The 11,324-nt window shown below is 53.7% G+C and overlaps 1 protein-coding gene across 1 annotated transcript; it reads left to right on the top strand.

The window, feature by feature from the left end:
- The first annotated feature begins 7,693 nt into the window (after nucleotides 1–7,693).
- Nucleotides 7,694–11,071, top strand: LOC142818943 (uncharacterized). The gene is made up of 2 exons (XM_075902085.1): nucleotides 7,694–10,658; nucleotides 10,934–11,071. The coding sequence occupies exon 1, from the start codon at nucleotides 8,829–8,831 to the stop codon at nucleotides 10,611–10,613; it is 1,785 nt and encodes a 594-aa protein (XP_075758200.1). The 5' UTR covers nucleotides 7,694–8,828; the 3' UTR covers nucleotides 10,614–10,658; nucleotides 10,934–11,071.
- The last annotated feature ends 253 nt before the right edge of the window (nucleotides 11,072–11,324 follow it).

Here is an 11,324-nt window from a genome sequence, read left to right as displayed (position 1 = left end):
GCTCGCCTGTTCAGCTGTGGTTAAGAGCCATTCCTGATCCTCTAGGAAGGGCCTCATGACCTTCCCTCACCAAGTGAGGGGAAAGCTACAGGGTGGGGAGGGGGGCTGGAGCCAGGCAGTGCAGGCTGACACTGTGCCCCTCTTCCCAACACTGTCACCTCCATCTCCACTCTGCCCCCCCACTCCCAAGCGCTCAGGGTGGTCTGTCCCAGTAGGGCAGGCAATGTGTTTCAGAAATTCGGGGCATCTCGCAGATGTGCCTGGCAATGTTCCCTCTAATCTTTTCCATCCATGTGTGGAATAATTTTTATGTTCATCGAGGTGTGTGCAAATGTGCACCACCAGTGGAAACAAACAATCGGCTTACAGGGAACACTGATGTCATGAGCCCCTGGGGCGAAGCCCTTCTCTTCCCCATGCTGCTAGGGCTCTCCCTCCAGGTCTGGGCCCTGCAGTAGATGCAGGACCCCAGTGCTGGGCTGGTGGCTCCAGCAGCCCCTGTTCAGTCCAGGTTCCATGCAGGTGCCCGGAGCTGCATCTCTGCTGGGGGCTGGGAAGGGGAGCGGACTGGAGGAAGGCAGCACTGGTGGAGGTGCCATTTGGGAGGAGCAATGTCAGGAGTGTGGGCTCGGGTGGGACCTGGTCCTGGTGGGTCAGGCCTGGCAGCCACCCAGCAGCACTTTGCAAAGCCAAGTGCCTGACTGAAACGCAGGCCACAGGGCATCCCAGCTGGATTTTGAACAGGGCAGGCATTTGCATAAGGGATGCTGGCAGCCCTATTGCCTGATGGCCCAGGCCCAGGGCTGAGCCAGGAGGGGAGAGCCTCAGTCTGGGTGTGCTAGCAGCTCTCACCCTAGCTGGGCAGAGATATTGGAGCAGCATGGCTCAGTGAAAGGGTGGTGGTGAGCTAAGAGCACCCCATTACAGACAGCCATGCAGTCTGGAGAAAGTCTTCCACCGTGCCTCAGTTTCCCCATGTATCACATTAGGAGCATGGTGCTTCCTCACCCCATGTGTGGGGCTGGCTGGGGCTGGTGTAGTGAGGGCAGCTGGGAATACGAGGGGCCTGGGAATCAGCACACTCCTCTGCAGTCCAGAGGGAGGTAGGAGCAGTGTCCTGGCCTTGGTGGGGTGTTTCCCCCGCCTCCACGGTTCGCACAGAGTCACATTCCTGTGCCCCGGGAGCACCCACACAGTCTCATCCCCCTCAGGCTGGGCAGGCCGCGCGGTGGCCTTGGCACGCGGCTCTCAGCTGGTGAGGTTCCAGCTCCGCTCTCCAGCTGGGTGGGATGGAGCAGAAGCTGTGGGAGCAGCTGAGCGAGGCAGCTCTGGCCTGCCGGGCCAGGGGAGCCATGTGGCTGACGCGGGACCCTTGCTCTCCGCCATGGCCATCCCCTCTTCGGTGCTGCTTCCTCTCTCCTCCCCTCACAGCGAAATTGCAGCTGCCCATCCCCCCGGGGGGCCCTGACACTCCTCCTGCCCCCCTCACCGTGCCCTGAGACCGAGGAGCAGCCCGCCGCCGGCATCTTGCAGGGATCAGAGAACTGTGGTGGCTCCCCTTGGGCTCGGCGTGGGGGAGGCAGGGGCTGCTGGAGGCAGCGGGCCCCGCGGTGCTTAGGGCTGGGAAGCAGCAAGGCAGTGAGCTGTACAGGACACGTGCCGATGGCGCGCTGGGGAAGGGCACATGGCATTAGAGCAGGGAGTGGGCCACGGAGGGGGAGGGGCAGCCCCAAAGTCAGAGATGCCTGCTGCTGCCAGGACTGAGTTTGTGCCGATCAGCCCTGCTGGGCAGGCGCCGCGCTACACTGGGGCTGTGAGCTTTGGCCTGATGCCACGTGCCACGGGCTGCAGGGGTCTGTTACCATTGGTCTGTAGAATGTCCTGGGGTCCATGCCCAGTGATGCGAGGGAGCGTGGTATAGTGGTTAGACAAAGGGGCTAATCCCCGATTCGAGTGCTTAGAGCAGGGGGCTCCTGGGCTCTCGTCCTGCCTCTGTGGCCGGAGAGGTGTCTCGTGATGGGGGCAGGGCATGCTGGGCTCTCTTGCCAGCCCTCTCACCGACTCTGTCAGGCGTGGACACTTCCTTGCTTTGGCTTTCAATTTCCTTCTCTCTGGCCTGGCCAGTGACGCTGGCGTGCCCTGGGCGTGTGTGTGAACGTGGCTGGAGGGCTGAGCTCCAGGTGGGCAGAGCCACAGAGGGGCCAGTTTGCCACATGGTTCCTCAAGGCATCAAGCAGCATGGAACACTGGTGGGTTCTCTATGGTCTCCCCACGCTGACTAATGGGCCCAGCTAGCCCCTCGGGAGCCAGGCAATAGAACAGGGACTGTCCCATCCTGATGCTGACTCCTCTCCCGCTGCCGCTTGTCACACCAAGGCTGTCTCAGGGCTGGTTCAGAGCCAGCGGCAGGTCTGGCCACTCACTTCCCAGGGGAAAGGGGCCAGCACCCGCTCCCAGGACTGCATTCTCTGAGGAGTCGCTGCTCATCTCTGGGTATGTCTACAATGCAGAGCTTTCCCGGAAAAACTACTTCTGTCCACGCTGCTATTGCGTTCTTCTGACAGAAAGTCGAAAGAACGGAGGGGTTTTTCCAACAGCGGTAAACCTCTTTCTACCAGGAAGAAGCCTTTTTTGGAAGAGTGTTTTTTCGAAAGAAGAAGCCTCCAGGGGGAAGCACAGGGGCCCTGGTGGCCACTCCATCCACAGCCATCACAACTGAAATCGGGACAGCACCCAGTGCGTGTGGACGCTCTCTTTCAAAAAAGCAGATCGCTTTTCTGTGCGCGTTTGCTGTGTAGACACTCTCTTTTGAATTAAGATCTTCTGGAAAAGCTTCTTTTGAAAGAAGGCTGCAGTCTAGACATAGCCTCTGGGGCCAGCAGGAGAGAAGGCAGCACCAGCATTGCCTAGGTAAGTGCTCAGTGCCCTTCCCCCAGCCATGGGTGCTGGGTGCGGGAGAGCATCTCTCCAAATACACGCCCTTTTACCAGCAGTGTAAGTGCTTGGCATGTGGCTGCCCTGCTCAGGGTGAGGAGGCTGCCCAGCCCTTGGAGCCATTGAATTGTGCCTGGACGTCTCTTTCTAAGACCTCCTCTATCCTGCAAGGCAAACCCTGGCTCCATGGCTCAGGGCCCGGCTCAGCTGACGCAGACTCATGGGGCTTGGGCTGGGAGGCTAACAGCAGCATAGAGGCTGGAGCATGGGCTCTTAGACTCACCCCACATGGAGATCAGACCCTGGGCTCCAGCCCCAGCCCAAACCTCTCCATAACAAGTTTCAGCACCGTGGTCCAAGCCCTAGGAGCCCAAGCCAGCTGACCTGGGCCAGCTGAGGCTGTGGGCTAGGTCTGTTATTGCAGTGTGAATGCCTGGTCTGTTACTGCAGTGTGCATGCCTGGTCTGTTACTGCAATGTGGATGCGGGGTCTGTTACTGCAGTGTGGATGCGGGATCTGTTATTGCAGTGTGAATGCCGGGTCTGTTATTGCAGTGTGGATGCCGGGTCTGTTATTGCAGTGTGGATGCCGGGTCTGTTACTGCAGTGTGGATGCCGGGTCTGTTATTGCAGTGTGGATGCCGGGTCTGTTATTGCAGTGTGGATGCCAGGTCTGTTATTGCAGTGTGGATGCCGGGTCTGTTATTGCAGTGTGGATGCCGGGTCTGTTACTGCAGTGTGGATGCGGGGTCTGTTATTGCAGTGTGGATGCCGGATCTGTTACTGCAGTGTGAATGCCGGGTCTGTTATTGCAGTGTGGATGCCTGGTCTGTTATTGCAGTGTGGATGCCGGGTCTGTTACTGCAGTGTGGATGCGGGGTCTGTTATTGCAGTGTGGATGCCGGATCTGTTACTGCAGTGCGAATGCCGGGTCTGTTATTGCAGTGTGGATGTGGGGTCTGTTATTGCAGTGTGAATGCCGGGTCTGTTATTGCGGTGTGGATGCCGGGTCTGTTATTGCAGTGTGAATGCCTGGTCTGTTACTGCAGTGTGAATGCCGGGTCTGTTATTGCAGTGTGGATGCCTGGTCTGTTACTGCAATGTGGATGCCGGGTCTGTTATTGCAGTGTGAATGCCTGGTCTGTTACTGCAGTGTGAATGCCGGGTCTGTTATTGCAGTGTGAATGCCGGGTCTGTTATTGCGGTGTGGATGCCGGGTCTGTTATTGCAGTGTGAATGCCGGGTCTGTTATTGCGGTGTGGATGCCGGGTCTGTTATTGCAGTGTGGATGCGGGGTCTGTTATTGCAGTGTGAATGCCTGGTCTGTTACTGCAGTGTGAATGCCGGGTCTGTTATTGCAGTGTGAATGCCGGGTCTGTTATTGCAGTGTGAATGCCGGGTCTGTTATTGCAGTGTGGATGCCTGGTCTGTTACTGCAGTGTGAATGCCGGGTCTGTTATTGCAGTGTGAATGCCTGGTCTGTTACTGCAGTGTGAATGCCAGGTCTGTTATTGCAGTGTGAATGCCGGGTCTGTTATTGCAGTGTGAATGCCGGGTCTGTTATTGCAGTGTGAATGCCTGGTCTGTTACTGCAGTGTGAATGCCGGGTCTGTTATTGAGGTGTGGATGTGGGGGTCTGTTATTGCAGTGTGAATGCCTGGTCTGTTACTGCAATGTGGATGCCGGGTCTGTTATTGCAGTGTGAATGCCGGGTCTGTTATTGCAGTGTGAATGCCTGGTCTGTTATTGCAGTGTGGATGCCAGGTCTGTTATTGCAGTGTGAATGCCGGGTCTGTTATTGCAGTGTGAATGCCGGGTCTGTTACTGCAGTGTGGATGCCGGGTCTGTTATTGCAGTGTGAATGCCGGGTCTGTTATTGCAGTGTGGATGCGGGGTCTGTTATTGCAATGTGAATGCCAGGTCTGTTACTGCAATGTGGATGCGGGGTCTGTTATTGCAGTGTGAATGCCAGGTCTGTTATTGCAGTGTGAATGCCAGGTCTGTTATTGCAGTGTGAATGCCAGGTCTGTTACTGCAATGTGGATGCCGGGTCTGTTACTGCAGTGTGGATGCCGGGTCTGTTATTGCAGTGTGGATGCCAGGTCTGTTATTGCAGTGTGAATGCTGGGTCTGTTATTGCAATGTGAATGCCAGGTCTGTTACTGCAATGTGGATGCGGGGTCTGTTATTGCAGTGTGAATGCCCGGTCTGTTACTGCAATGTGGATGCAGGGTCTGTTACTGCAGTGTGAATGCCTGGTCTGTTATTGCAGTGTGAATGCCTGGTCTGTTACTGCAATGTGGATGCTGGGTCTGTTATTGCAGTGTGAATGCTGGGTCTGTTATTGCAGTGTGGATGTGGGGTCTGTTATTGCAGTGTGAATGCCTGGTCTGTTACTGCAATGTGGATGCGGGGTCTGTTATTGCAGTGTGAATGCGGGGTCTGTTATTGCAGTGTGAATGCCTGGTCTGTTACTGCAATGTGGATGCCAGGTCTGTTATTGCAGTGTGGATGCGGGGTCTGTTACTGCAATGTGGATGCCGGGTCTGTTATTGCAGTGTGAATGCCTGGTCTGTTATTGCAGTGTGAATGCCTGGTCTGTTACTGCAATGTGGATGCCAGGTCTGTTATTGCAGTGTGAATGCCTGGTCTGTTACTGCAATGTGGATGCTGGGTCTGTTATTGCAGTGTGAATGCGGGGTCTGTTATTGCAGTGTGAATGCCTGGTCTGTTACTGCAATGTGGATGCCAGGTCTGTTATTGCAGTGTGGATGCCTGGTCTGTTACTGCAATGTGGATGCCGGGTCTGTTATTGCAGTGTGAATGCCGGGTCTGTTACTGCAGTGTGAATGCCGGGTCTGTTACTGCAGTGTGAATGCCTGGTCTGTTACTGCAATGTGGATGCCGGGTCTGTTATTGCAGTGTGAATGCCGGGTCTGTTATTGCAGTGTGAATGCCTGGTCTGTTATTGCAGTGTGGATGCCAGGTCTGTTATTGCAGTGTGAATGTCTGGTCTGTTATTGCAGTGTGAATGCCTGGTCTGTTACTGCAATGTGGATGCCGGGTCTGTTATTGCAGTGTGAATGCCGGGTCTGTTATTGCAGTGTGAATGCCGGGTCTGTTACTGCAGTGTGAATGCCTGGTCTGTTACTGCAATGTGGATGCCGGGTCTGTTATTGCAGTGTGAATGCCGGGTCTGTTATTGCAGTGTGAATGCCGGGTCTGTTATTGCAGTGTGGATGCGGGGTCTGTTATTGCAATGTGAATGCCTGGACTGTTACTGCAATGTGGATGCGGGGTCTGTTATTGCAATGTGAATGCCTGGTCTGTTACTGCAATGTGGATGCGGGGTCTGTTATTGCAGTGTGAATGCCCGGTCTGTTACTGCAATGTGGATGCAGGGTCTGTTATTGCAGTGTGGATGCGGGGTCTGTTATTGCAGTGTGAATGCAGGGTCTGTTACTGCAGTGTGAATGCCTGGTCTGTTACTGCAATGTGGATGCCAGGTCTGTTACTGCAGTGTGAATGCTGGGTCTGTTATTGCAGTGTGGATGTGGGGTCTGTTATTGCAGTGTGAATGCAGGGTCTGTTACTGCAGTGTGAATGCCTGGTCTGTTACTGCAATGTGGATGCCAGGTCTGTTACTGCAGTGTGAATGCTGGGTCTGTTACTGCAATGTGGATGCTGGGTCTGTTATTGCAGTGTGAATGCTGGGTCTGTTATTGCAGTGTGGATGTGGGGTCTGTTATTGCAGTGTGAATGCCTGGTCTGTTACTGCAATGTGGATGCGGGGTCTGTTATTGCAGTGTGAATGCGGGGTCTGTTATTGCAGTGTGAATGCCTGGTCTGTTACTGCAATGTGGATGCCAGGTCTGTTATTGCAGTGTGGATGCGGGGTCTGTTACTGCAATGTGGATGCCGGGTCTGTTATTGCAGTGTGAATGCCTGGTCTGTTATTGCAGTGTGAATGCTTGGTCTGTTACTGCAGTGTGGATGCCGGGTCTGTTATTGCAGTGTGGATGCCGGGTCTGTTATTGCAGTGTGAATGCTTGGTCTGTTACTGCAGTGTGGACATGCCGTTAAAGACCTGCTATAGCTCAGCTAGACTGCTGGGCACAACGCAGGAGCCTCCAGGTGATGCTGTGCGGATCTCAGACTGGATGAGTAGAACAGTTCCTTCTAGCCTTAATGTCTATTAACCTGGCCCTGGCTCTGGGCAGCTCCCAGCATGCTAGGGCCCTGCGGCCTCAAGTGCTCCTTTAAAATGCACAGTAACATGGATGGTGAATCTGATCCACAGAGAGGAGAAGGGACTTGGCCCAGCTGGCAGGGAAGGGAACAGAACCCAGGTCTCTACAGGGCTGGAAAATGGACCAATCTGCTTTTGGCTGAGTCTTATGGAGCTAAGTCAATGGTGGGACCCACTTTCTCTATGGAGACTGGCTTGGGTGGGTGCATGGGTTAATGGGCATTCTAAATCTGCAGTTCACCCCATCTAAGTGCATGTTACATCCTGCTGTGAGACCCACAGGGCCCAATCCATCTCCCATAGTGAAGTCAGTGGGAATCAATCTCCTGGCTTTCCTTGGAGGTGGCCCAGACCCCAACACCAACACCATGTCAGCTGGAGCGAGTCTGTGCAGCATGACTGGTGGGAGGTCAGCCAGCTGATCATCGGCCCAGGAGTCAGCAAAAGAAAAAACACGAGAACAATCTGCAGGCCTGAGCAACACCGTTTGAAACACGATCCACAGCTTTATTGGAGCCAACAAGCTGATCTGGCTTTCTTTACAAAAGGATAGATTGTTTGCTCTTAGTACAAAACAAAATGGACCACTAATAATCATCCTAGGGACTGTACAAAAAGGGTCCTTTGGAGTTTGAGACATTACAAAATTCCAGCTCTATACAAATTTCCTCCTCAAAATAGTGAGGCTTCCCCACAAAGGGCTCTCGAGGCCAACAATAGGGGGGGGGGGGGGGGGATTCCAAAAATAGTTGCCTGACTTTTCTTGAAAGGAAAATAAAATTAATTGCATAGCCATTAAACATTATTGCTTGTATAGATGTATCTAGGGACTGACCGGCAAGGTCTGGCAAAAATCTTCCAAAACCAAAAAGGGGCAACATTAAATACTCAATTCCTTGGTTCATACTTGGTTTAATCCCTGGAAGAAGGGCACAAAAGCAGCAGAGGGCGAATAAATTAAATAAATAATGTCTAATAAATAACCAAAACCCGACATGCATTTCCCCACAAAGCTAAACTCCAACTAAACACTTTAAAGTTGATTAGGAAACAGTCTATTCAGCACATTCCATATTCTCTGTAAAATGCAAACAAAATAAATTAGACCCAGATAAATAATAAATAAAACAGGAAATTAAGACATACTTATTTTGGCAGGATCTGGTTTCCAAACACGGGGTATAATAAATATAATACAGACCATCGTGAAACATTTGCCCTGGCCACATGTTTGTGGTTTAATTTAAACCTCTATTTTAAGTGGCAGGTATTTGTACTTCTTCCAGATGAAGCATCCTATAGTTTGGAGTCTTCTGTTTCTCTGCAGGTTACATGTAACTGACCCACATGTTCTACACATGGCTGAGTAGAACAGTTCCTGGTTCTGATCCAAAAGGGGTTCATGCTCTGATGATCTCATGCTGGTTTTGAGTAACACACGAAGTTCTGCGGGACAGGATTTCACTGGGGAGGACAGATTGGCAGCTCCAGGATTGAAGTAGATGTAATTGGCTATTTGATTTCCTTGGAGCTTCGAATTTGGACTGATCGTCTAGTCCCTGGTTGAGAAGGAGACAGTGAAGACAAAGTGTCCAGGGTTTCAAGCTTGTTCTCTGCATTCAGCTAGATGCTTTAGCAGGGAATAGATGTGTTCCTGCGAGGAGTACAGTGGATGTTTGGGAGCTAGGAGAATGTCCAGTGCATTGGGAGCCAGGAGGGTGAGACCTGGGAGGACATCCAATGCATTGGGAGCTGGGAGAACGTATGATGCATTGGGAGCTGGGAGAACGTATGATGCATTGGGACCTGGGAGGATGTTCGATGAATTGGAACCTGGGAGGACGTTCGATGCATTGGGAGCTGGGAGGACGTTCGATGCTTTGAGAGGTGGGAGGACGTCCGATGCATTGGGAGCTGGGAGGACATTTGATGCTTTGGGAGCTGGGAGAACGTTCGATGCATTGGGAGCTGGGAGGACGTTCGATGCATTGGGAGCTGGGAGGACGTTCGATGCATTGGATCCTGGGAGGACGTTTGATGCATTGGGAGCTGGGAGGACGTTTGATGCTTTGGGAGCTGGGAGGACGTTCGATGCATTGGGATTGGGAGCTGGGAGGACGTTCGATGCATTGGATCCTGGGAGGACGTTCGATGCATTGGGAGCTGGGAGGACGTTCGATGCTTTGGGAGATGGGAGGACGTTTGATGCATTGGGCGCTGGGAGGACGTTCGATGCATTGGGTGCTGGGAGGACGTTCGATGCTTTGGGAGCTGGGAGGACGTTCGATGCATTGGGAGTTGGGAGGACGTCCGATGCTTTGGGAGCTGGGAGGACATTCGATGCTTTGGGCGCTGGTAGGACGTTTGATGCTTTGGGAGCTGGGAGGACGTTTGATGCTTTGGGCGCTGGGAGGATGTTTGATGCATTAGGAGTTGGGAGGACGTTCGATGCATCGGGAGCTGGGAGGACGTTAGACGCTTTGGGCGCTGGGAGGACGTTCGATGCATTGGGAGTTGGGAAGACGTTTAATGCATTGGGAGCTGGGAGGACGTTCGATGCTTTGGGCGCTGGGAGGACGTTCGATGCATTGGGAGCTGGGAGGATGTTTGATGCTTTGGGAGCTGGGAGGACGTTTGATGCTTTGGGCGCTGGGAGGACATTTGATGCTTTGGGAGCTGGGAGAACGTTCGATGCTTTGGGCGTTGGGAGGACGTTTGATGCTTTCGGCGCTGGGAGGACGTTTGATGCATTGGGAGCTGGGAGGACGTTCGATGCATTGGGAGCTGGGAGGACGTCTGATGCTTTGGGCACTGGGAGGACGTCCGGTGCACTGGGATCTGGGAGGACGTCCGATGCTTTGGGCGCTGGGTGGACGTCCGATGCATTGGGAGCTGGGAGGACGTCCGATGCTTTGGGCGCTGGGAGGACGTTCGATGCTTTGGGAGCTGGGAGGACGTCCGATGCTTTGGGCACTGGGAGGATGTCCGATGCATTGGGAGCTGGGAGGACGTCCGATGCTTTGGGCGCTGGGAGGACGTCCAATGCTTTGGGCGCTGGGAGGACGTTTGATGCTTTGGGCGCTGGGAGGACGTCCAATGCATTGGGTGCTGGGAGGACGTCCGATGCTTTGGGCGCTGGGAGGACGTCCTATGCTTTGGGCACTGGGAGGACGTCCGATGCTTTGGGCGCTGGGAGGATGTTCGATGCTTTGGGAGCTGGGAGGACGTTCGATGCTTTGGGCGCTGGGAGGACGTTTGATGCTTTGGGAGCTGGCTGGGAGAACCCCTCACTACATATGTCTCTTTGCATGGTTAGTTTAGTGCTGTTTGTAACTGGTTCCGATCATCTCTACCTTCCCCAGCCAGTAAAGTTGCTCCTGGACCTGAGAGACCCCAAGGGAAAAGCTGAGCTGCCTGTCCCAGGAGTATAGTCCGTGCGGTGCTCAACAGAGCCTGCGTGCTGCCCTCAGAACGGGGTTAGTAATCACGTGGGGTGGGATTGCTCAGGATGGTGTCTGGGTGCCAAGGCAGGGGTTGATGCCAAGACACCCCAGAGAAGGAGCTGACGGGAGCCCAGTTTGGCAAGAGACACAGGTTTGTCCAGTGGCTAGTGCACTGGAAGAGATGGAGATTTTTGCCATGTCTTCTTCGGGTTCCAGGTTGTGTGTCTCGTGCTTGGCTGATGTTCCTTTGGGAGCGGTTATGAAACGATGACTCGACTGCCTCTGTTCATGGCTGTTTCTTTTACCAGTTCCCAATGTCAGAATTCCACAACCAGGTCTCTCCCAGATGGATCGGCAGTTTGGATTCAATTGCTTGGGACAGAGGCCTGGTGAGGAGCCGCTGTTCCGTTCCAGGACTGCATGTACCTGGAACCAACGCAGCGCCCCAAATTCTGCAGACAGCTTGAACTACTCTGCTGGCTCCTGCCCCCACTGCTGTGTCTCTCGGGGTGTTGGCCGAGGGGGGTGTTCCATTTAAAAGCACAAGTGATCAGTCCAGTACATACTTGGCTGGCAATAAACGAAGGAGCCAATCTTGGGGAAAATGTAGAAACCAGCAAATAAACAACTGTCGAGAGTGTGGAAAGGGCCAGCAGAGGTTTTCTTAGAGGTGTCTCAAGGAGACTGGTCCAGAGGTCT

This window comes from Pelodiscus sinensis, chromosome 19 (assembly GCF_049634645.1).
Source record: "Pelodiscus sinensis isolate JC-2024 chromosome 19, ASM4963464v1, whole genome shotgun sequence".
Taxonomy (NCBI): domain Eukaryota; kingdom Metazoa; phylum Chordata; order Testudines; family Trionychidae; genus Pelodiscus; species Pelodiscus sinensis.
The sequence above is the reverse complement of the archived record's forward strand: the minus strand, read 5'-3'. Positions and strand labels throughout refer to the sequence as shown.

Coding starts and splice junctions, on each gene's coding strand:
- LOC142818943 (XM_075902085.1), top strand. CDS start 8,829: ATGTGTTCCTGCGAGGAGTACAGTGGATGTTTGGGAGCTAGGAGAATG.